The sequence below is a fragment of the Pempheris klunzingeri genome, chromosome 1 (genome assembly GCF_042242105.1).
Source record: "Pempheris klunzingeri isolate RE-2024b chromosome 1, fPemKlu1.hap1, whole genome shotgun sequence".
In the NCBI taxonomy this organism is placed as follows: Eukaryota; Metazoa; Chordata; class Actinopteri; order Acropomatiformes; family Pempheridae; genus Pempheris; species Pempheris klunzingeri.
Genome location: NC_092012.1, coordinates 19,602,718 through 19,629,344, shown reverse-complemented (window position 1 = coordinate 19,629,344; position 26,627 = coordinate 19,602,718). Strand labels below are relative to the sequence as shown.

Below are 26,627 nucleotides of genomic sequence, written 5' to 3'. Positions count from 1 at the left end.
CCAACTTAATGGGCAACAGTGTAGATGAGATTTGAGACTGTGACACCTGATTAGATGTTGGGATCTTGTGTTAAAGATGAGTGTCAGTGAACATAGTGTGCTCCTTTTTCACAGAACTTAAGGCCTTGATGGCGTCCACAAACCCATCTTCCTCCACATACTGAAAGACAACACATGAGATCACAATTAGGCATTTTATAAGTCCTTTTAAAATGTGTGACAGAGAGCAAAGGTGCTAAGGTGATACTCTGTAGAAGGATATGCAAAGTCTGTCACGACTGTAATGGCTCTACTGTGCTATAATTGTAATTTTAATATGCAAATTGAACATATTTCTATTCTCACCAGTCCAGAATCTTGCCCCAGTGGGTTGTCCCAGCTTCCTTCCTCCATCATCAGTGACTTCCTGTCAATCAGCTGACTGACGCTGCGGTGCAGAGAATGCTGGGAGTAGGCTTGACTGAGGTCTGTTTGGCTGGGAACCCTCATGACAGACATGGGGCTGAAACGTGAGCCGCTGCTTACGATCTTTGTGTCTGTCAGACCCTGAAAAATAGATTTGAGATGGTGATTTCAAAGGCCACAGCAGTGTTCAACATGTTTGAACTGATTTACTACAAATCACATGTACTTTATATTACTGCTGTGGATTACACTACCTGACTACTCACCTGACTACAGGGTGATTTTCATATGGAACTGAAATGAACATAAACCTATGGCAACAAGGAAAACCTGTGGCATTCTCTGAAGTGGTAGCGTAGTGTAAACTATTCATAGTATGATCTGGGGTGCATAAGATGAAACATGTAAAAACACAACCCTTTACCCAAGAAGAGACTCAAACAAGTATGAAAGTGACATTTTCATCCAATAAATGTGTTTTTTCAAAGCTGTAAAGCAGCCTAAGTGTGAGTAACAGACAGGTAAGTATATTCTTAATTTGGTTGCCTTTACAGGTAAATATCTATTTGAAATGTAAATAATGTACAACACTAAAATATCATATCTGAGTTACTGTTGAAACTGACATTTAGTGGATCAGCTGTAATTGCAATAATATTAAGCATCAACAGGGGGCGCTACTCAGCAAGGATTGGCCCTTTAGACAGCACAGCAGAGGAGCAGTCAAGAAACATGTTTTTTTGTCTTTTTAACAAATGCTCAAGAATCAACAATAACACCGCACACACACACAAAACCAACTTCGCTTGAGCCATAAAACAAAGCACAAGATTGAGATAAAGTACAACAAAGGGTTCAGCAGCAGATGTATGAACTCTGTGGTCACTGCTATAAAACGCTATGCAATTTGGATGGATCAGATAATTATACTTATTGCATATATTACGTCAACAATGTATAGATTTAACATGTCTTACCTTCACAAACCCAGATGAACCAATCACTGTAATATAACTCAACTTGTTACACACACACACACGCGCACGCACACACACACACACACACACACAAAGCATGCACACACAAAGAGAGCTGGCATGCATAGAGAGGCACCCACACATATTCACAGACCCGTACCTCAGTGTATACACTGTAGCTTTTAAGTATAACGTTGCTGATCTCAACACAGTCTGCTACAGTGTCAAACTGTTGGGGGACAATAAGATACACATTTAGGGGTTTGTCAGTATATGTAGAAAATATTCTTACTGTTGGGCGATCAGGGAGGAGCACAGAGCTGGAGTGATGTTTAGAGCAGAACTCAGGACAGGGCCTCTGAGGGACAGGAGAGGATGGAGAAAACGGTTTATAGAAGGAAGGGGCTCAGAGAAGACAGGTATGTAAGAATAAGCAAGAAAAATTGATAGAGAATGAAAAAAGCAAAAGGAGGGAAATTTAAATGATTAGAAAGTTATAAACTGAAGATAAAGATACCGAAGGCTGATGTCTCCTCTTGGAGCAAACTTGGATATATCAGATAAAATATTCCTTTTTAAAAGTCAATTGAAGAAAAACTTGGGTAAAAGTTGTTGTTTCAGCCCCCTCTGGTGGAACAACATTAAGACACAGCTGCTCCAGCAAAGACAGGAGTTTCTAAATTATCTACAATCTGCAGAAAAGAATTTTGATTCAGTTATCAAATGATTTCAAGAAATCCAACAAAATCCAAAAGAGTCGATCTCCCTTCCCTTTCACCTCTCCTCCTCTGCTGCCTGACTTTTCTTTTGCCCTTACCTCTTTGTAAACCTGACTACCTCTTTCTGTCTTATCCCCCTTTCACACTTGTGTCTCTGCTCCTCTCACCATGTACATCTCTCCAGCCTTCCTGGTCTTCTGTAGCATGACCAGCGGAGGGCGCTCTCTGGCTGAAGGATTCTTCCTTAGGGCCCTGGAAGGGAGGGAAGCGTTCACACCCTTTCGTTCTTGCTCTTATTTAGAATGAATTACCTTGTGTTTCAGGTATGCTTATTTTTATGTCTAAGTGCAGTTTTACAGTAATACGTGCAGAGTGCTTGAGGAGAACAAATGTTATTCTTTTCAATTCACGCCTTTTCCACACTGCATACTGCATTAAAATACCTTTGTAGCACAATGCCCAGTAGTATGGCTAGCAGAAACAGACCCAGCAGGGATAATAACAAGATGAACCACAGCTCAGAGTAAACTGGTGTTGCTGACATGCTGACACCCTGTTTACCACTGTCTTCAGGCTCAGGAGGACCTGCAGGGACACAGTAACACACAAGTTAATAGTTACACTATAGGTTTCATTCCATGGGCTGTTTGTAAAATTGTTGTATTTAATTTCAACTTTATTGTCAATTTTAGAATCACTCTGCATATGTACTGCATAAGCTTTGTCAACATTTTTAATCAAAACATCAAAACATAAAGTTTAACTGAATTGAAATGAGGACGTGGACATGAAGAATATTGAGGTACAGGTTTGGTTTGATTCTTGCAGTTCTGTGTGTGTGTGTGTGTTACCTGGGCCTGTGGCAGGGCTATATCTGATGGTGGGCGTACTGGCACTACCACTGTTTGTTGTACAAGTCACCTGAAATGACAGAGCTAAGAAGAGCAAATACAGGGAGAGAGAGAGAGAGAGAGAGAGAGCAAAAGAAAATATTTTTGAAATATTGTTATGTAGGCTTGACTTTCATTTTGAGCATATAAGTCAGATTCAGATTGGTTCAGATGCCTTCGCATAAAGGAACACAGACACGTCCTTTAGAAGGAAGGGTAGAACACTCAAACTCTTTCACCTGACAACTACAATTCATTCTGACATGGCGAATCTCATTTTTCTCAAACACTCATCACTTCATCCCTTCATCCCCTCAATCAAAAGCCTGGCTCATCCTCATTACCAACCTGACAGCCAATCAAATAGGGTATTCAACATTTAAGAATGAAATTTGTAGACTGAACTTAAGAAGACACTTAAATATGATATAGATTCATGATATCAGTAGCTTATTGCTCATTATTGTTATATGGCCTGTTCTGCCAAAGCTAATCAATTGAAACAATATTTTATGCTTTAACAGTAACTACCTATGCTAAAGACTGGTATGTTTTTCGCAATACTGTTAAACTAAATTAGACTAAGTGTGTTTTTATGTATTCATTTATTTTTGCATTAGCCTATTCAGCAGCAGATACACCAGATTTGATTATTTATTTGTATTGTGTGTGCTGTATTGATTGTCTGTAGAGGTAGACATTCCTCCTAAAAGGTGTGTATTTCTCTGTTACCACCTTGTATGAATTAGTTAGTGCATATCTATTTGTGTGCTCTTACTTTTCTGTGAGGTGCGTGGAATATGAAGATAGCTGTAGAAGCCAGTATAGACCCTCAGCTGGCTCTCAGTCACACTGTACTCCTTCAGGTAGCCGTTAAGGGAAAAGGACCCTGCCCAGTCCAGCCAAATAACTGTCAGGTTACTGTCCACTGAGAAAGGAGACACATACTGGGGGGCTGGAGAGAGAGAGAGAGAGAGTGTGGATGCGTGTATTTTTATGTTTTTTATGACTGGTTAGGGCTGAGGGACTGGATATGTTTGTTACCTTCGCTGAGTGTGGTAACAGTGGTCCAGTTAGAGGCAGTGCTGCCCATGTTGTTGAAGCAGGCAGCTCTCAGCTGATAGGCGGAGTATGGCTGCAGACCTGCACAGATTAGCTCAGTTGTTTATTCACCCAAAAAATACACACAACACAGACAGACAGACAGACAGACACAATCTGTATTCTAAAAATATCTTGACTTGTCATAAAGACCCACCTGTCACATTGTAGCTCCGCCTTTTGCCAAAGAAGCAGATTTCCATTGGTCCTTCAATGCAGGGGAGGGGCACAGGCTGGGACGGCTGCGGGCAAGGTGATCTGAGATGGAGCTCACAGCTGGAAACAGAGAAGAAGAGAGTTAGCGAGCGGGTGTGAGATTAAAATCTCTGTATCTGTCCATGCAGTCTGTCTTACTCATTATGTGCAAATAGTTTTTCCAATGTTGAAAATGCACTGAACAATGTGCACTCGATGTTTTCTACTCACCTCTCAATGACTCCATTAGGTGCCAGAGGCTCGTCCCATTCCAGCTGAACAGAGCGGGAGGTTAAGGTGACAGGGCGGGGAGGAGGCTGGTGGGTTGGGGGGGCAGCCAGGGTGTGGAGCTCACTCAGTGGACCCTGACCACAGCACTGTTGAATGTTCAAAAAAGAAACTTTAGAAATGTAGAACACTGTACAGTGAAATACAGAAGTGTGACAGAATGAATAAACACTACATATAATATTATTACCTGATAGCAGGTGCAGGCCTCTACTCCTACCCAGTACCGGGTATAAGGACGTAAACCATGGAGTGTCTGCTGGTGGGACGTTCCCTCTGAGAGCTACAGAGAGGGGACAGTGTGGGTTTGAGTTTAGGTTTTGGGTGTCCGTAATAATCAAAAACATAAAGTGGGTGGGCCAGGGAGGAAGAAGAGGAGGGAATGAGTAGTGAGTGATCACATAAAAGGGAAGCTGTAGTTAGACTGGAGGACAGTTCGGAAAGCAAACAAGAAGCTCCACACAGGTCAAGTGAATTATTAAAAGTATTATTATGTTCTTACCAGAGTGTGGTTGTCGTGTTTCAGTGAGAACACTCTATAAAGGCTAACAATCCCATTGGGTCGGGCTGGAGGATGAATGTTCACCACAGCTGTGGTCGCTGAAACATGCAGGAAAATAGGTGGGCCTACACCCTCGGGTGGGGCAGGTCCTGTTCTCCCAGTGGTCCATGTGCTGGCAGAATGACCGGCTGAATTCACTGCCCACACCTGTCGGTCCAAAACACTTATTAGTCAATAATATGATGAAAGTGAATAATAGAAAGAACATGTGGCACAAAGTGAGAGACAGACCAACTTTTTCTTCCAACATTAGATGCATTTTATTAACTCTTAATGATGAAAGCTTCTCTTAATTACCCAGTGTCCACCAGACCACCAAAAGGATTTAAGTCAATTCATTGGACCATCCATCAAAACTACCATCAACATTGAGAGCAAAACCTTTTCAACATGCAACCCAACACTAACATATCTGCATGACAATTACTTTTCACCTTCATCAAGGAGTTATTCTCTCACACACACACACACACACACACACACACACACACACACACACACACACACACACACACACACACACACACACACACACACACACACACACACACACACACACACACACACACACACACACACAGTAATCTTATTTGTGTTGGGTATAATTAGAGCGTGTACACAGCACAGGGTCAAGCAGGGTGGAGATTTGCATGTGTAAGTCATCTGTAGCCTGTCAGAAGTAGTGCAGAAGGCAGATGGATGGGTCTGAGCTTTACTGTTGAAAGTGTGTGTCAGTGTGTGTGTGTGTGTGTGTGTGATGTGCTGCTTGTAGCTCTGATAGCAGGTTTTGTGCGTGTATGCGTGTGCATGCAAGTGTGTTAAGAGTTGAATTAACCTCAATAATAGTCAATTAGGCTGTGATCAATCAGACTGATTGATCTAAGTGACAGCACAGATGGACTGAGATGGGAGAGGGGAAAGAAGAATGGAAGATGGAGAGACTGGGAATGGGGAGGAGGAGGACAGGAGAGGGGGTGGACAAGGCACAAGGAGAGGAACCAGGAGGAATTTTGATCTGTTCTGTTTTGTGATCTCATCGCTCCAGATAAACCTGCTTGGTTAGTGATTATACTGAAATTGTGTTTTCCGGTTGCACAGAACACGTCTTAGTGGTAACTTTTGGGCTTGACTTGGTGGAGATACACACCTACACCTCCAACATCACAAAAAACCCTCTCATGCTTTCATCCCTTATTGTAGAATATATCTAATTAAACAACAAACACATACTATACGGTACGATGATACAGACTAATACGTGATTCCTCCCGGGGTGTTTCTCAAAAGATGTCAGGACAACTTTTGAGTCAAAACAGTATCTTGTGTCTTGTGTGCAGAGTTGTGTGCAATCACACATAAATCCATTAAACTCAAAAGAGGAGACGCACATCTGCCCTTGTACATTTATTTGGGGTATAGTACATAAATATTTGTGACTAGCCCCAACCGTGGCTCGTCCACTGGCCCATGAAACTGTCTGCTGTTTTTGAAAGGGATGACAGGAGCTGATGTGATTGGCCATTATTGTGGCCCATCCCAACTCCAACACCTCATACTGTGCTTTTCCTGCTAATAGTGTATTTATCCTGTTCTCTTATCCACTTTTTACACATGGCACAGACAACAGAGAAAAGCTTTAAAAAATATAAACACTTAAACAACCACAAGATTAAATGTGAATGTCAAAAGTAAGTTTAAGTTTAGTGTCTAGTGTCTGTTTTTATGTAGTATCAGCCTTTTGGGCCATTGTCTATGCTGTTGGGCAGTGGATGAAGAAAGGGCAATGACAGGAGGGATGGCAGGACGAAGAATGAAGGAAAGGACAGGAGGGATGGAAGGAAGAGGGTGCGTTAGGTAAAGGTCATGCTGTCATACTGATAGGGAAAAGGTCAAACAGAAGCATGTTTGTCATTAAAACTATGCACATTATATTCTTGGTTTCAATAATGGCTGTACTATACTTTGTTTTTAGCTTCTAAAATCAATCTGCCGAGAAAAACTTGCATTTGGCTAAATCTGGCACTTTTTCATCATAATGACGTCAGTTGATAAGAATAAATTATAAAAAGAATTACAAAAATACTACAAGCATATCATGAATAGCATGTAGGATGTGGTTTACAAATATTGAGGGAAAAACTAAGTGAACTGAGTTTGCATTTCTTCTGTAAGTGTCCATATGTTAGTAATCAATTCTACTGTAATTATGTATTCACTGCACCTTTCATTGTAACATTGTTAAGCTGCAATCAATAAACTATTGCTGTTATTGTAATCACATATGCAGCATGATATTAATGGTACAGAGGCTGTAGAGAGAATGCAAAGACATCCAAATTGTATAAGCATCAGGTGAAAGAAGAGTGTAGATTCTACACAGGAACTGTGGCTTGACTTGTTGCTTGAAAGAGTTTGAATTCAATTTGCTTCTGCGATCATATAAAATTGTCGCTGCAGCAGTTAAATATTTCTACCCAGCAACAACCATGTTCTTCCCCCGGCACAGTAGCAACACAGTTAAAGCCTCAACGTGACACAAGGCTTTGGGCTTGATTAAAAAGTTTTTGCCACATAGACAGAACAGAGAAAAAGTTCTAACTAAAGTCAGTCCAGATCACCTTGCCCTTGATCCAGTGCTAAAAGGTAGAACTCATCTCCTCGTCCTTATATCATCTACAGACTTTTTACTGCTTTCTCTCCTCTCTTGTCCTCTCTTCTCCTATTGGGCAGTGATTTGGCTTATTAGACACAAAATAAAAATATACGCCGTTAGCTGCCATGGCAGCAAAGGAGCCGCCATGGCAACAAACGACTTCAGGAAACTACCAGACAGTATTTGAGCGTTTTTATTGGACGGTTAGACTGCGGACTCGATTTGAGCACTCTGATAGGCCAACAGAGCTACTTGGCGGGTGCATCTACTTGGGGTGAAGGGGCTAAGTTGTGTGAAAGTGGGCAGTAATTAAAACCAAGCATAAAGCTGTCAATAGGAGCTTATGACCCAGTGTAATTAGCCTAATATGATTTCTCTCTCTGCACTGTGGTGTGCTAAACTGAACTGACTTATCGTCCTTGTGTACGCCTAAAACACAGAGAGGATGAGAGCCAGGTAGGTACACAGACAGATTAACAGCTAAATAAAAATAAAGCCAGGCAGATAGATTGTAGAACAGACAGGTCGGTAGGTAAGAGGATAGGCTGATATATGGGTAAATAGACAGGAAGACACCGAGAAAATACAACTTACTGATTGAAAATTGAGAGAAACGGTGTGATGAATGATTTCATACATCCTAAAATGTATACAGTTTCTTTGCTTCTGTGTCTCTGACACACACACACACACACACACTCAAAGATGTTTAAATGCACACACAAACACAGAATACTATTGTGTACATGTATTCATGGACATCACACATATACCACCACACAAACCACCACCTTGTCCACGTACCCCAGTCCCCCACTGAGAAATCCTCAGGGGACGTGTAGCGGTCACCATTAAAAGGTCTTTCCAATACAAGCTCTGTTACCAAGGGGGCTAACAGTTAATTCGATTGGCTGGCTGGTAATCAGGAAGTGGGGTGCTCTGAGGGCCCAGTGATTAATGGCTCTGTTGCCCGCCCGTCATCTCCCAAAGCTCCTCCCTCCCTCCCTCCTCCTGTCATAAATTAGGACCCTCGTAAATAAAGACGGCACCACAATCAGGCAAACTCAATCAATTACACAGGTTCTCTGGCCTCGGCTCGTATGTCTGACAGGGAGGAATGCTAATGTTATTGTTGCTTCCAAAGGGCTAGCCTGTCAATTAGCGTACCAATGCACAGCACAACAGCATGAATATGGACCCCACCATTTAACACCTGTCTGATTACTTGGCTTGCGCGTTAGTGTGTGTATGTCTGTGTATGTTGGCGTGTATGGATGACTATATCAGTTGAGGTGTGTGCGTGACCTGTGTGTCTGTGTGTGTATATTTGTATGTGAGACTGGACTTTTGGAAAACATTTCATTGTGAAAACAGGCTACATATTCTGGTGTGTCAGTCACGTCAGATCTCATCTCCAAAAGAGGTTCACAAATCACAATAAAACTGTGGAGGACAAAAAGGAGTAAACATTTCTGACAGAGGAAGTAATTATAGCTACCACAGTTTACAGCTATTAAAGTGAACAATATTCTTAAGTTGTTATGTTATTTACATTTTATGCAGAACCCATTTGCACTTTTTGTGTTTATAGTTCTGTGATCATACTATCAAATCCACAGGTTTAGGATTTCTGTAATTCTAATTGCCTCTAAAAATACATATATTATATTAAACTTGTTTATCAAAATGAATGCCTGTAAAACTTTGGCACTTGGCAACTTGCTGGCTCTCTGTGGCTCCCCTTCATTCCCCTTTCATTCTTTGCAATACAAATAAATAAAAAGTTAAAAACTTCAAGGATGCCTCATAAAATCCAGGACACAGTCCAGTATTACTCTGCTTTTAGTGACTACAGAAGGATTGGTTTCCATTTCTAATATTTATCCTGACAAGGATATGGATAGTATTTTATTCAGGAAATGGATATGGGAGTAGTTCAGTCAGTTTGACTTTACTAGAACTAACCAGTTGATATTTGCTGTAATTTGTTTTTTTTTAAACAAACACACATAAATGCATGGGGTGCTGTACCTGGTACTGGTATACAGTATATGGCTGGAGTGCTTCATCTTTGCAAGTAGTAGAGATATTCCTGTAGACAAGTGTTGCTGCATCGTGTTTGTCCGTGGTATGGCCCAATCTGCGGTACACCTCGTAATGAAGGACTCTACCATTTAGCTGAGCTGGAGGGGACCAGGTGAGTAGAAAGGTGGTCTGCAGACGGGTGTGAGGGTCAGGCTGGAGGTCCAACAGTGGTGCTGTTTGTCCAGCAGGGGGAGCCTCCAGAGTGAGTATAGATGACCAGTCGCTGGAGGAGCAGCCAAGCACTGTGCAAGCCTCCACCCTCACCTCATACCTACATACACATAAAGACACATACTTTCAATGTTTGAGAGACAATTGTAAGAACAAAGTACATGTAAAATTCAAATACTTAATTACTGACCAGCGAGTGGAACAGAGATCCAATCCATGTATTTAACAGCATGTTTGAAATGACGTTTGTCTCACCAAATGTCTGTTTAGTCTTTCCAAACTACAACTGACATTATTATGTAAGTCATTTGAAAACATTGTTCTTTTTTGGAGAAAGGGAGAATAAAGGAGATGACAGAGAGGAGTGAGGGGGAGAAAAAGAGAGAGAAGGTGATCAAGATGAGCTAAATGGATAGAAGGTCATCAGAGAGAGGGGGAGTGATCTTTCGATGATAAGGCTGATGAGCTTTTATTATGTGAATCTTATCACTACATACACATGCTCACACATACATAGCCACACACTGACGCACGCTGACATGTACATAGAAAAGACACACGCAACTGCCCATGCATACACACTCATACAGTCTTTGGTCTACACTGCTGTCTTTTTCTGAGAGAGCTTTAGAGATACACGGCCACTGCTTCAAGGTTGACTCCCTTTTCTTTCTTTCTCTCAGTCTCTCTATTTCTTGCTTTGAAACACCAGTCTTTACAATGTCCTTCTGACAGTTTGTTAGACAGGTTGTTTTTCACCAAATCAAGATATTTACATTTTGACAAGTGCATTAGTATATTAGGCTTCAGAAATACAGCATTTGATATATTTCACAAGTGTGGTGGTCTACTTCCAAAGACACACAGTGTTGTGCATCTTTTTATCTTGTGGATTATCTGCCTGCCTGTCTGTAATCTAATAATAGTGCCTGAGGCAGATCTTTTTTGTTCCAGTGTTTGAATTTTTAAAAAGTAATAAATAAATAAAAAATATAAAACCGTACTTGGTTACATTTTATAGAGTTCAAGACATGTTAAATTCCACCATCTATTTTGAAAGAATGCATTGCCTGTTTTGTTATCAACTGATTGAAATGAGAATGAAGTGAGCCTAGCTCTGGTATTAACTTCACAACAGTCCCTGGGTTGTGCTGGTTTTTTTGATACCAAAAGATGGCACTCTGCTCCCTTCTTTAGCGCAGATTCCTGTCTCGTACTGCTCCCCATCTTTTCCTTCATTATGGTTCTTATTACACAAGGGCAGTAGGAAACTGTGGTGTTCTACTAACCATTTTATACAATGATAAGCAGTGAAAATGTAAAATCTTCAACTTTCAGCTTTGCTACAAACAGAAAACAAAAAGAACTACATATTCTTCATAACTATACATTTACCATACATAAAATCTGCTTTGACTGACCTGTGGAAAGCAGCCAGCCCATGAAGAGTGGTGCGTCGGTCAGAGAAGTCACTATGGTCTGAGGTAAACACAGTGCTAGTGATGCTGAGCTGGACTGGATCTCTTTGATACACAGTGTAGCTCACAATGTCTCCATTAGGACGGGCTGGAATACTCCACTCTACTCTCACCTGAAAAGACAAACAACATGTAGAATAAACAACTTTTAAACAACAATTCAAAGATAGTAAGAAGCTACACCTCAGCCCTTGATGGTACTTATATGGACTGATGAATGACTTGCCTGGCTTGGTCCCAGAGGTGTCAGTGTGGGGAGACCGACACCAGAAGGAGCTGACGGGTGAGTCTTTGCTGTGGCTTCCACACTGCTCACTGCCCCTTTACTGTTGTTGGCCCTGACAACGTAGCTGTATTCAACACTTGGCAAAAGAGTGAAGTCGTGGTAATGGGTCTCTGTGCCCACATAGATAACTTCACCATCTCTGCGGAGTTCATACCCAGTGATGTTACCATTAGGGTGCTCTGGTGGTCTCCAGCTGACCTCCACTGACTCTGGGCCAGTGACCTTCAAAGGAAAGGTCAAGGGTCACATCAAACAAAGCTCCAAATAGCATAACAGAATGTAAAACTCAACAATTCTCATGCAAATAATAATGACAAGAACCATGAAATTATCTTCATCTTTATTATCTTGATGAGGTTTTGCAAATTTGTGAAAGAAGCAAAGTTCAATTTAATCTAAATTCTCTTGTCTGAGCAGTTAGGTGTTGAACAGTTAAAAAGCAAGTCCAGCTTCCTTTGATTATCTCTAGACTGAAATTTACAGATTCTGGTATTATACACCTGCCTACGTATGGTACCGGTTTTAGTGGAAGTCCAAAATGAAAAGCAAACCCACCTTAAGAGTTGGGACCGGCAGGCCGGTTGGAGGAGCCTCCTCAGTTACAGTGGAAGTTGAGGCACTGGTAGTGCAGCCACCACTGGTGCAAGCTAGAAGGACCAGCTGATATGACACGTGTGGCAGCAGATCTGACAACAATGTTTTCAGGTTTCTCCCACGATAAACTTCTTCATCGTTCAGTTTCAGCACATATTCCGTCACCTCTCCATTCTGGGTCAGTGGTTTTGTCCAGGAAATGTTTATACTATTGGATGTAACGCTGTCCACTGTGGGAGCCTCCACTGTGGCAGGAGGAGCCTCTAGAGTTGTGATGTTTGTATGAGGGCTGATGATGCATCCCTCAGACGTGCAGGCTATTATTGAGTAGCTGTAGGAAAGAATGAAAGTTTTAGCACCTCTGTTGAAAATGATCAATGCTGTGGTGATTAGTTAGAATCCCCACAATTAAACATTCAGATTAGGTCATTTGAGTGAAGGCAAGCAATACCTATATGTTGAAAACGGCAGGAGGTCTTCATCAGTGTAGTTGAGGACAGTAGGGTCAAAACTGAATGAGAAACTGACATCGTTCCTCTGAATCCTGTAGGACTGAAGTACCCCGTTGGGCTCCAAAGGAGGAGTCCAGGACACCAACACCATACTGGGCTGGCCTTGGAGGTGACTCACTGTTGGGGGAGCTAGACCTCGAGGAGGGGCCTGTCTGGTTGTCACAGTTACCCAGGGGCTGCGGGTGTGTCCAGCGGGGTTGTGAGTCTGTACACTGAACTCGTACTGTGTCCAGGGACGCAGGCCAGTCACAGTATATGAGAAAGTGTCAGTGTCCTGTGGGGATGATTCTCTGAACAGAACCTGTTGAAGACATTATTGGATGATTAAGGGTAATGAGTTGTGCATTAGTAGCACTATTTTCATTTAATAACTCCCATTTAAGTTTCACTCACCTTTCCCCTTTCAATACCCTCTTCATTACTTCTTCCCCTCCCCACTTCCTCCAGACTTCTCCCAAGTAAGAAATACTCTCCAATTGGCCCATTGGGCTGAGAGGGCGGGCCCCAGGTGAGTGACACACGGTCTGGGCCAATGAAGAGAGGCCTGGGAGGGGGCTGGGAGGCAGGTGGAGCTGCTGCTGTGGTGATGTGCTGAGGTGCAGAGCGTGTGCACCCTGCTGAGGTACAAGCTTCAAGAGTCAAACTATACATGGTCCATGGCTCCAAACGACGAAACAGGAAGTTGCGTGATAGTCCACTGAATTCCAAGTTCCCCTCACTGTACAGGTTATACATCTGAAGAGGAGGAAAGAGGGGAAGAAGACAGAAAATTAACATCAAAGCTATGTATATACTTTGGTATGTGTGTTGTATCTGCGTTGTTATGTGGATCTTATGTACCGTGATGATTCCATTTGGAGCTCTTGGCTGATCCCAGCTCAGCAGTAATGCCCTGCCCTGCTCTCTCTGCTCTACTGTGAAGTTTGACAAGCCAGCTGGAGAAGCCTCCCCGGTCTTAATGTCGACCCATGGACTGGACACACTACCTGAAGGGTTACAAAACACCTAGACTCAATGGAGTGGTTCAATGGTTGGTGCTGACATTATATCTATATCTCACTGATACTTTGAATGTGCAACTAATCATAATCAACCTACCTGCCTCGTTCACAGCCTCCACTCGTAGACTATACTGACTGTATGGTTCAAGACCATAGACTGTTGCTTCCGTGACTGAACTCTGAGAGAGAAAGAGAGACCAAAGCGTGATATTTAGATAGATGAAATGAGTAAGAGTGCACAGAATAAGTGGAAAGGGAAAAAGTTGGAAAAAGTACGAGAGAGGGATGAGAGGGAGATAGTCGTAGGGATGAGGAGATATGTGACAGAAAAGAAGAAAGACAAATGAATGATTGGGCAACAATTAAAAAGAGAAAGAAAAAAGAGTAGAGAAGGGGTTAGCATGCCATAGCAAGAGAAGACACCAAGGGGGAATTAGTTACACAGACAAATCCTGCATGAATAAAAACCAGTGCATTACTTATTAAAATGGGGAATGAAAAAGAAACAATGACAAGCTAAGATGACATGACATGGGATTTGTGATATCAACATTTCAACATACAGGCTCGGCCATGGTAAACCAAGTAGACACCAGAGAAGTGGCAGTGAGAGAGAGAGAGAGAGAGAGAGAGAGAGAGAGAGAGACTGGTAGGCAGACACCCGTCCCTTATGGGTGAATTCAAAGCTTCCAGATTGAGTGTTTATGTTGCACATGCACCCTTTCATATCACACACACACAAACACACAGAGACGCAGCCAGAGTGAGTCTGCCAGTAGCTTTAGGCAGTGGGACCAAGCCCAACACCCTGGCAGACACAGGGGCAGTGTGTATGTGTGTGTGTGATACAGTTAGAACACCATTTACTAATTGATAAGAGACACACTGTCGTTTCAAAAGGCCCTGGCATGCTTTGACATGGTAGACTGGGAGCACTAGACTCCAGGACGTAGCACTGCCTGTTTGTTCGTTCGTTTGTTTATGAGTGTGAGCTTTGTAGCAGCTAGGAGAGCGATTTTTCTGTGTGTGAACATATTTGTGTGAATGTACAACACAGGAGGCTATATTTTGTCATGTGTTGAGTCTGCAGTATTTTCAAATTGTCTGTTCAGGACCGTATGCTTTTACATAAACAAGTATATGTAAAGAGATTAACTGGTAACCCACTTCAATGCAGCGGCAAGAGGATCAAAAAGGCTCCAATTCAAACTGAATCAAATGAAAACCCTGACAAATCACCGTAGCGTGGCACCAAGGATGAACTGTCTGAACAACAACCAGAATGCATGTATTCACAGTTTTCATGTCTGGGAGCCAACGTGTTTTTCATCCACAGTAAAATAGGATTAATAAGCCCCTAGACACCTAGACACAAGCTAAATCCTCCTGCAAATCACAGCACTTCTTAGTTAAGAGAGAGAGGGAGGGAGAGACTCAAAGAGAGAGAAACAGGGGGGGAGAGAGATAGAAAGAGAAAAGGGCAGTGGGAAGGGAAAATAAGGGCCGGAAAAAAAGAGATTGAAATTAAGTATATATAAGTAGGGTGACGTAGGACGGAGAATTAGAAAAGAGTGATAGAAAAAAGTAAGAGGTGAGTAAGTTAATAACTGATGAAGGAAATAAAAGAAGGAAAGATAGAAGGGGAAGTGTGGGACAAAGAATAAGACAGAGAGAGATTGAGTGAACGGGTAAAAAAAAAAGGAAGAAAGCTAAAGTGGGAGAGAAAAAAGATAGATGTGGCAAAAGGGAGAGACAGATTAAGTGAGCGGGAATGAGAGATCTCTCTACCTTAAAAGCCAGTGAAATATGTGAGGCATGTGGCCTATAAAGCGGTTAACATATGCACATTGTCAATAGCAGCATCTGGCGCTGGCAGCTTTTATAGGAGCATGGAGACTCTGCTACACGCCTCTAGATGGCAATACATTCAAACACTTTATCACTGAAACACACCACATTACCGGCCTCCTCTCTCTCTCTCTCTCTCTCCCTCTCTCTCTCTCTTACAAACACACACACGCTCAGCAGTCAAGCACTACAAAATTCACCACCTCAGCCTGCTAACTGCACACGCACACACACAGACATTCAGTAATCAAATGGTGTTAACACTAAAACACACCACTATTACATTACATTAACAGCTCCCTCAATAACTATTTCTCACTCATACATACACATATGCAGAGACACACACAGTTACACAAATAACACTTTAACGCTATCTTATATTGCTTAATATATGCGCAACACACACACACACACACACACACACACACAAAGCTACCAGAGAAATAATAAAATGAATAACAAACATAAAATTTGACATTATGTATGTATGTATGATTAAACAGTCTGATGGATTAAATTAATTAAATTAATTCTATTTTGGATATACATATATATCATCATGTTTCAGTACCAATTTCAGGGCAAGGGCTATATTGCGATTTAGCAAAAGGTAAATATGATCTCACTGTAATATTTAGAGTTCTAGTGTAGGATTTAACATTTCTTGCTGCAGTATCAGCAAAATTGTAGCTGTGATGATTTTCCAATACTGTAGCAGCAAAACCGCTTTTGTTTCTTTCAGGTCCACCTATGAAGAGCACATGAAAAGCTACAATGGAAGATGTGAAAGCAAAGGGTTCTTGTCAACCTAAACTCAGTGTGCATGAGCATGTGCATATGTGTGTGGATGATCAAAGTCACTAGTTAATCATGCCAAATGTAAAAGAACAGAGGGGGAGCAAAAAGTCAAAAGAGAGAGCGACAGAGGGGAGAACAAGAGAGATTTGCACAAATGTAAAGGAAAGAAAGAGTAAACAAGACAGAAGCAGAGAAAAGGAGACAGTGATAGGGAAAGAAGAGAAGAGACAGAAAGAGGTCTTGCTAATTTATACATTAAAGAGCCCTCAGATCTTACAAGGTTCAACACAACTTAGCATTGAGGGCAAGGAAGCAATCTGTTCAATCTTTTATTTCCTCTCTCTGTCTTCTCTTTGGTGTGTGAGCTAAGCAACAGCAGGGGTCATCTGGATAGTGTGAGTGTTTCTGCATGTGTAGCCTATATAAAAGGGTCAGTGTGCACCTTGAACCTGGTACAAATATATTGGTATTTGTGTTTATTTATGTGCATTTGCATGTGTCCTAACAAGCCCACATCTGCATGCATCTTGTTTTGTGCCCATGTGTCCCTAGAAGTGTGTGTGCAAGTGCACAGCTGAGTGTGTGTGTGATATTCAGGTGGAGAGGCATGGTGCGGCCGGGGGGACAGTGTGTGATACTAATTAAGAATAACCATGTGTATTTGTCAAAAGAATTATGCTGATTATCTCACAAAGGCCCCAGCACTGGGCCCCGCAGAGAGACAGAGACAGAGAGACGGACCAACATTAGCATATGGCTACACACATGCATGCACGTAGACACACACGCACACACACACACTCACACACTCTTTCTTTGTCTTTGTTTCTCCCTCAAACACACACAGACGTGCAGGTAAAAGTTAAGTGAGTGCCTAAGAACATACATGAAAGAACCATGCCTAATGATAGGTGAATGGGGTCCAACTGGTCTGCCTTAGGGATGTTTCTCTCCACAGGCCTTCTCTGGCCTCTCTGCTCTGTCATATTAAGTCCTGGAGAGATAATAAAGCACCATGCTGTTTTACCTTTTCTAATGTATCTTAGTTCTTTCAGTGTGTGGTACAACATGATACGATACATGATTCAATGCAATTGAGCTCAATTCGATTTGATTTGATTTGATTTGATTTGATTTAGTTTAGTTCAGTTCAGTTCAGTTCAATTAAATTCTGCTCAATTCAATACAATACAATTCAATTCAATTCTTTCGTCCAGTCTATTAGTACAAGCTGTGCCCTGACCAGCCCTGTGAGAGCTGTAATTGTTTTCGGAGGTTTCTGAGGTGAGCCAGTGCACCACACGCTGCTCTCTTGTGCCCCATGCCAAGCTCTCAAGCCAAGTTTGTGTGTGTGTGTGTGTGTGTGTGTGTACGTGTTTATGTGCACATGCCTATTTCAATGTTGCTGGAACAATTGCCCTGTGTATGTTTGCAAATGCCCTGCGTGGGTGTCCCTGCTAGTCAGTGTGCGTTAGACAAACCCTGACACATACAGACGTTTGTGCGACACATGCACACACATACACACACACACACACATGCACACACATAAACACACAGTGCCATTAGGCATGTGTTTTGTCTGTGGCCAGCACAGACATAGAGAGGGACTGCAGGGGTCTGGAACAGGCATGCCCACTTCACACCGACAGCCATGATTGGCTTTGGCGGCTCTAGACCCCAGGAACAGCAAATTTGGTGTGTATATATGAGTGTGTGTGTTTGTGTGTGTGAGTGTGTGTGATGTGGCCAAAGACCAGTGGACAAATTCATGCGAGCGAGGAACACTGTGGTTAAAATAGAGTCACTTGCGATACAGATTGAGCAAGTGTTTGTCCAAGCTTTCAATTTTATCTAAGCCTTATTTCATCGGCAAGGCAGTTCAATATAAAAAATAATATTTACCATTGAGTAGTTGGTAAATCAAATTAAATAAAACTGAGAAAAGATAATGAGATAATATTTCTAAAAGCAATTTGTACAAACCATGTAAACACAAAAGTTGAAGTGAAGTCATTTCTGAGGCAAGATTTTTCATGTTGTTGAATGGCCTCGTACTGATATGGAGTACTGCATAAAGTCATAATTGAAGGTTCACATGTGTGAAAGAGAAACAAAAACAGTATTGGAACATTAACAAAATAAAATGTATATTAGATGCGACTAAAAGTGCTATTTCTCTTACTAGAAGGTTGTTCATCCAAAATGCAGACACAAATAAATATTTTATCAATAATTTAGCCATCTTTTTGGCATCTCTGTTATCTTTTAAGCCCTATGGATGGACATAATACAGATAGACAAATATAAAAACAAAGACTCTGCATTCATGTCCAGTCCAGAGAGCTTGGCAGAAACGCCTCCTCCAGACTATAGTCAAAAGTACAGCACACTTCCAAAACAAACACTTGACAAGGATCCAGTTACTGGTTTTTACATGCACGCGCGCACACACACACACACACACACACACACACATACACACACACACTTTCCTTGAATAGACTCACAAACATACTAAAGTCCTCACAAGCTCTCACACTCAGCATTCCTCTAAAGTGATGACCATCATATCGTGGTTGCAGCACTAAACATCCATTAAGACAAGTGGAGAGCACTACACTGGATGGCGTGTCCTCTTCACAGACACACAATAACACACAACCTGTCATTACTGAGGGGGGGGCACAAAGATAGAGGGATGTAGAGGAAGCAGGAGAATATAAACTCACTTGAAAAAAAAAATCACTTGAAAGAGTGAGAGGGAGATGGGAGAAGAGGGAATGGAGGGCAGCGAAGATGGTGGATGAGAATAGCATAAAAACTGTAATTTGTGATAGAGATAGAGAAAATCCAGATGGAACTGTGGTGATGGAGGGAGGACTGAGAAGTATGGAGTGATAGAGGGAGGAGTTGTGAAAAAGATGAGGAGACAGAGAGAAAGATAGCGGCAAGGAGAAGAGGGACTGTTGCAGCCTGATTATTTGGCTGTTTATGCAGAATGCTGAGAGCCCTCCAATCAGAGCTGGAGACCTCTAACTCAGGGGTCTGATAGGCCAAGGGCCTAATGAACTCTGCATCTGAGTCTCCTTATTCTCTCTTCTAATCCTTCCTTTCTGTCTTCACCTGTGTCCTCCTCCCCTCTCAGCCTCCTCATTCCTCTCTCCCCACCCTCTGTGTACTCAGCTCTGCATTTTTCTCTTGCCTCAAATCCTTTGTCTCCCTCATTTGTTAAAGGGTGTCACTGAGAGCAAGGGCAAAGCCTTGTCATTCCTATTCCTTTGACCACTCTCTATTCTCCGCTCCATCTCTTCTGTGGTGAAGTGCCACAAAAGAGGATAACTGAAAGGAAAGTAAGACAAGGTTCAAAGCAACAAGTGAAGGAGTAACGCTGTTGCCCGTCCTGATTCCTCATCACAACAACTTATCTTAGATTTAACCTGGATAAAACAGGTCAGTCATAGCCATCCAAGTCCATTATGTCAAATACCTCATAAGGATGAATACATTTCTCTAGCCATGACTGCAATAAGTGTGTGTGTGTGTGTGTGTGTGTTGGGGGGGGGGGGTTGCTTTTTGTATAACTGTGAAAACTATGGTGGCAGAAACACCTCAATAGGCTGCAACTTCATAAAGCATGCAAACATAACAAAGCACAAGCAAATGAGAAAAACACGGCTTTGACAACACCTTGCTGAAATTCATACAAAATGCAATTTGACATTATGGTAAATATGCTGTTTTGCTTTCTTGTTGAGGGTTTTGTTGCTACTACGAGCGTGCAAGGCAAACTCATAGTGGCCAAGAAATAGTACAGCACATAACCACCTGGAAAACCACAACTTATCACTATCACAGTTTGTTTTTTGTACTTTTTGTGCTTTCAAAGTGCTGTTATGTGGATTTTGTTACTTTTGGTCAAATCAAGGCTGTTTCCCCTGCTTTTAGTCTGTATGCTAAGATAAAGAGCTGCTGGCTCTAGCTTATATTTAGCCTATAGATATGAGAGTGGTACCGATCTACTTGTCAAACTCTCAGTAAGTAATTTCCAAAAATGAACTATTTCCTTAAGGTGATCTACCTTTTCTTATAGGTGTTGCAGTCTGGTAAGTGGAGAACTGTTTGGACAATGTCCTGCACTTGACATGGCAGATGCATTTTCCCAGTGAGTAATCAAATACTTGGTATAGAATCATTTACCTCTTCTCCTTTGAGTGAGAGCAGAGCTAACTTTCATTTTCAATTCCTGTACTTCAGGTTACAAGTTTCAGGTTGCTCTCTTGTACTTTAGATTAGCTTACTTATGTGTCAATTGGGAAAATGCATGCTGAGCTATTCTCAGTCTTTTCAAGAATGCTTTGCATTTTGACACAATATGAAAACAAGCAAGCAAATCCTTGTGTCAGTCTAAAACACATGTTACCATATGGATTGGCATGCTTAAGTATTCACAAACTATGCATCTGTATTCATACTGATGTGTTCACGCCTTGTGTTTAACACTGTTACTTGTTTATCGCTATTTACTCTCACATACCTGCAGACCATTTTATGTCTACAGCATACACGCCACATATTCTGATAACAGGTTCATACTTATATACGTCTCACAACTGCGCATGTCTGAATACACACATTCTGACTGTGCAGGTGACACACACACACACGCGCGCGCGCACACACAGAAAAACCTCATGTCGGCTTTGAGACACAGTTCGCCGGCTGGCCCTCGCTGTCCTGCGCTCTCTGACGGGCTCTTAATGGTAAACTAACAGATTGTAAACATGCTGCTAGCTCTCTCTCTCTCTTTTTCTCCACTCTCTGTATTAATCATTCTCTTTTTCTCTATCTCTCTTCTTTCCTCACGCTCCTCTTCCCTCTGCTCTTTCACTTCACTCTTATCCCTGTTTGCTTCATCCTTACTACTCTTTTCCCATCCCTTCTTCCCTTTTCCTCTCTCTCCCTCTCTCTTTCATTCTTGCTTTTCCTGGGGTATTTTTTAAACAATGTGTCCTTCATGTACGGTTGGTTACGGGGTGTACAGAAGGACATCATTAGCGCTGGTGGTTAAGCTGTAATTTACACCATTACCGAGGTAGGGGCCATTTTTATTGCCTAGTAAATTTCAGCTCTGAAATATTTAGACCATATGGCTCAATTTGTGTAATAACCTTAATTTCCAAGCACCCTTCAGCTCCCTTCAGCGCCGGCTGTTGTTGGCGGATGGCGGAGCGGTGTGTGTACACATTCGTATGTGTGTGCACAGTTTGGGTTTGGAGCGCATACACACATGCATACACGTACACACAAACATGGACATGGCAGAAATGTTAACGCATACACTACACATAACCTCTTCTGTACACGTTACACGCTCTTCCAAATGCTTTTACTGATTCACCCATTCACACACACTAAAACGCACACACACGCACACACACGTATGTATGCATGGCGGTACCAGATTAATAGGGTGTCAGCTTGTGTTTGGGTGAGGGAGCGTCAGGCGTCGGCCAGATGGTTCTCAGGGATGATGACTGTCAGGGGTCCTGCTCTGATCAATGGGATGTATTAATACAGCACACACACACACACACATCCACACACATGCACACATTGTTGAACATACACACACAAACAAAAATACTTTATGCATGCACACAGGCACACAAGCGACCTTATTCAGACATATGAAGCCTCATATAGTATCACACACACATGCAACGTATGCACGTGGTCTAACTTCACCAGCGATCCCAAGGGCCACAGTGTAACATCTGGAAGAGCCGAGGGAGGGAGGAAAGGACAGAAGAGTAAAGGAGGAGAAAGAGGGAGGTGGTAGGCAGGGGCAATACAGGAGGCAGGAGGATTTAAAAAGTAGATGGAGGGAGAAAAGATCAGTGACAGATTTAAGGGAGGAGAGAGGAGCGACTAGAGGAGGGACAGGAGGTGCGGTGGGAGTAAGGGAAAGGATAGGAGATTGAGGAGGTGCAGAGAAGGGTTAAAGGTAGAAACTGTATTAGAAGGTTGTAAAGATGGTAAGAGAAGAGGGCAGATGGAAAAGAAGGGGAGAGGAAATTAAGGGTGTGGGGGGAAAGAGATGTAGGGAGAGGAATGAGAGAGAATGGGAGGGTATAGAGGAAAACAGGGCTTGGACCATAAGAGGAGGGGGTGGGGTATGAGGAGAAGGAGGAGGAGGGAGAAAACAAGAGAACAGGCAGAATGTGGACGGTAGTAAAGGATGTGACTAGAAAAAGACAAGGGAAAAAGAAAGAAATGTGAAAGGTAGAAGAAAGAGAAGAAAGGAGAGGTTGTAGGGTGGCATGAGGTGAGGGCAGGTGCATGAAACAAAGGTAGAGCCCTTGGTCAGAATTTGGTGAAAGCAAAAGCGATCCTTTGTAGTTAGAATGTCCTGTGGTCCAGAGACAGAAGCACAGTGGGCTTTCTACAGAAAGGAAACGCAAACAGTCCCTGTGTACATTGCCCTGTATTAAAAAAAAAAGAACTGAACGAAAAGATGAAGTGAGGTGGGCGAAAAAGAAAAAAAAGAGTGAACAGGAAGAGGAAGAAATTTAAAAGAGTACAGGAGAGAAGAGGCAGGACAGAAAAGTATGACGGGAAATGTAAAGCAAAAGGGGAGTAAGGGAACCACGATGTGAAGGAAGCAACTTGACAGGGTTGTTTGAGTGACTTACATATCTGTCAGAAAGGTGTAAAGCATGGAGAGTGAATTTGTGTGTGTGTGTGTGTGTGTGTGTGTGTGTGTGTGTGTGAGAGAGACTGTGTGTGTGCCAGGCGATGCGTAGGGGTCTAGTGAGGCAGGCCGCCTGCGCTCCATACCCTCATTCCGTCCGATTGCCATGACGACCCCATTAATCAGCCAAGCTGGCACAGAGCAGGGTTCCCAGCCCAGCCTGAGATCAATACACACACATATCAAATGGACACACACACACACACGCACAAAGAATACATCCACATAGAATTTTTGAGCAGGGGAGAATATGTAGATTAGTTAATATTAAGGAGAGAAAAGGGTTAACTAAATGATGATGAAGAGGTGAGGATAAAGCATACAAGTGAAAAGAAAAGAGCCAATCTCTCCTTCAAGGCTTTGAAAGAACAAAGATGTTCCTGTGGTTTGAAGGCCTTATTGTACAATAAATAAGAATCTACTACCTTTGTGATTTTAATAATTCTAAATAAAAATTCATTCATGAGCATTCAAAAAAACTACAGCTCCCACGAAGTTGAACCAGGACGTATGCTACATCATGTGTGCTATAGCTTTTTCATTTATCGATGATATCCACCCACTATCTCTTTCAGTGTGACCTCTCCAATGTTTTAGCTGTAATCTTTGCTCAAGAAACAGGTCTGCCCTGTCCTGTTTCACTAAACCCTATTTATCACCATTTATAAATATCACAAAAATATATATCTGTATGCATGTATATGTTGTTGACGAGAGTTTGAGAATTTTCGTTTTTAAAAATGTCTGGAAAAGAACCTAGACATTTTGCGCTGGTCCTAATAATGGAAAACTGCATTTAACTGATGACTGTTAATGGACATTTATCTCTGTTTCACAATGTCTCCTTCCCTGCAGCATAGGTCATCATAGTCATCCTTGTAACTGATTGCTTGTTGTCTGTCTCTTAAACCTCAAATTATTTTGCCTTTAAGATATCAAACAGCTATCCATCCATCTATCCATCCATCTATCCATCGTCTATACCACCTATCCTTGAGGATCGGACAGTCCTAGCTGACATTAGGCGAGACGTACCCTGTCCACCAGTCAATCACAGGGCCAACACATAGACAGACACTCACACCTACAGACAATTCAGAGTCACCAATTAACCTGACCTGCATATTTTTGGACTGTGGGAGGAAGCTGGAGTACCCAGAGAAAACCCACACAAGCACATGGAGAACATGCAAACTCCACATAGAAAGGCCCATGATTGAAAACCTGCCGGCTAGTGGATTCAAACCTGGAACCTGTGAGGCAACAGTGCTAAACACTAAACACCACCGTGCTGCCCAACGTCTATCCAATATATCAAAAATCGTTGTCACAGATTGTCACATGTTAAAAATCCTATATTGACTACTCTTTTCAAGTTTGTTCAGAACTTTCTCATTTTAACTTTCTTTGTGTATTCGTAAACAATGAGGGGCACGTGGGAAAGGCAACCGTGTGACAAATGACCGCCACCAAAATAAGTCTATGCCATGTCAATGAGCCTCTCACACATACAATCTCTCTCTCTCACACACACACACACACACACACACACACACACACAAACACACACACACACACAAACACAGAGTGTTCCATATCAATGAGAAGGTGAAAGGTCTCCATTTACATCTTGTATTAATTATGAGTGACAAGCCAAAGGTCACAGAGGGAGAAGAGGCCACTCGTATGGACAGAATATAGATCTATACTTCTACCTCCTCTACTCCTTTAGCTCTCTCTCCTTTCTTTCCCTATCTATCACTCTGTCTCCCCTCTTGTTCCTTCACTTGTCTTTTCTCATCTGTCCACGCTCTTGTTTAGTCTCGCTCATCCTTGCTGTTTTCTTTTTTTTCCTTACCTTCTCTATTAACTGTATTGCTTTTGTTCTGCCAGTCTGTCTCTCTGTCTTTTGCTTTTGCCCATTTCCTTTTTCTAAGTGTGTGTATATCGATGTGTTTATCTCCATTCCTGTCTTCCCTCTCCTTTATCCTCAATGTCATCTTTGAATTTCTATTTATCTTGTTTGGTCATGTTTTTGTTTCTTCCTCTCTCTCCTTTTTTTTAAAAATGGATAACTACTGCATGCAAGTAGAGTCCTGAAAGTCTTAAAGACTAAGAGTTTTAAAAGAGAGGATCCACTGCTGGTGAATATCCCATTGCAGTTTTGAATGAACTTGGCCTGCGTACTGAGCTGCCACCTCATATTTAGACTAGATGATGGCCATTAACAGTAGTACTTGTGTGCATGTACATCATGTGTGTGTGTGTTAATGTCTACTCATGTCTGTGTGTGTGCATGTGTATTTGGTTTGAAGGGGCTCACTTATTCTTATTCCCTATGTTGGAGAATCAGGCATGGTACAGAACTGCAGGAAGGGCCCTGGAGAATAGCAGGCCATGGGCAGTGAGTGTGTGTTTGTGTGTCTTCAGGCCCCTCACTGGCAAACAGATGGTACCAGCACCACAGGTAGAGTCCAAATTTCTTCACATGCATCACAAATGACAATAGACAGACAGACACACACACACACACACACACACACACACACACACACACACACACACACACACTACATTATATGTATTCTTCATATAGCCTTTATTTATTTGTTACTGCTTGCATGTGCAGGAATGTGTACATGTTTCAGATTGTGTTTTTGTGCATGTTAGCCATATTATTAGTACAAAGACTGTGTTTTTACAGCTGTGTGCAGCTCCACCTAAATTATACCAGACACAAATAGTAGCAGAAAACATGTCCTCACAGACAAATGCATGCATGCTCCCATCATCCAGCATTCACTGTGTGTGTCTGCACCAAAGTGTGTGTGTGCATTTACCTCCACAGTGAGAGCAGTAACAGCAGTTGAGTTGAGCGTTGGGTCCTGTTGGTGCTTCTTGTAAACCAGTCTATAATGGGAAATGAGACCATTGGGCTGTCCCGGTTCACTCCATTTCAGATGGGCTGAGTATGCACCTGTCAAAGTGCACAGCATGTGGCACTGTTACAGTGCTTCAATCCAAGAACATTTTAACCAGTTTTAATGTGACTCAATGAACTCACCGGTGGGTGTGACAGCAGGAGGGGCCATATCCTGTGGCTCTGCTTGCAAAGTCTGACCTAACGCCCACTGGCTTAAAACTGAGCCCTTGGAGTTGTGGGCACGGACTCTGTACTGGAAGTAGCTGAAGGGTCGCAGGGCAGGGCTGGCATCAAAAAATTCAAGCAGCCCACTGGACCAGATGAAAACCAGCAGCTCCTCCTCTGTCCCTACAGGACGCCTATAATGAAATAAATACTTGGTTA

At 42.2% G+C, this 26,627-nt stretch overlaps 1 protein-coding gene across 1 annotated transcript in view; it reads right to left on the bottom strand.

The window, feature by feature from the left end:
- Nucleotides 1-70: 70 nt before the first annotated feature.
- ush2a (Usher syndrome 2A (autosomal recessive, mild)) overlaps nt 71-26,627 on the bottom strand; it is a 193,679-nt gene continuing 167,122 nt past the window's right edge. The window contains exons 73-94 of the mRNA XM_070832313.1: nt 26,385-26,602; nt 26,161-26,297; nt 14,015-14,096; nt 13,757-13,902; nt 13,310-13,651; nt 12,856-13,217; nt 12,366-12,735; nt 11,751-12,032; nt 11,468-11,637; nt 9,822-10,146; nt 5,078-5,284; nt 4,766-4,858; nt 4,519-4,664; nt 4,250-4,368; nt 4,036-4,134; nt 3,770-3,946; nt 2,953-3,036; nt 2,545-2,686; nt 2,269-2,353; nt 1,543-1,611; nt 346-546; nt 71-160 (exon numbers count right to left, since the gene is read on the bottom strand). Of these exons, the coding sequence (XP_070688414.1) occupies nt 71-160; nt 346-546; nt 1,543-1,611; nt 2,269-2,353; nt 2,545-2,686; nt 2,953-3,036; nt 3,770-3,946; nt 4,036-4,134; nt 4,250-4,368; nt 4,519-4,664; nt 4,766-4,858; nt 5,078-5,284; nt 9,822-10,146; nt 11,468-11,637; nt 11,751-12,032; nt 12,366-12,735; nt 12,856-13,217; nt 13,310-13,651; nt 13,757-13,902; nt 14,015-14,096; nt 26,161-26,297; nt 26,385-26,602 (3,946 nt within the window). The remainder of the gene's footprint in view (nt 161-345; nt 547-1,542; nt 1,612-2,268; nt 2,354-2,544; nt 2,687-2,952; nt 3,037-3,769; nt 3,947-4,035; nt 4,135-4,249; nt 4,369-4,518; nt 4,665-4,765; nt 4,859-5,077; nt 5,285-9,821; nt 10,147-11,467; nt 11,638-11,750; nt 12,033-12,365; nt 12,736-12,855; nt 13,218-13,309; nt 13,652-13,756; nt 13,903-14,014; nt 14,097-26,160; nt 26,298-26,384; nt 26,603-26,627) is intronic.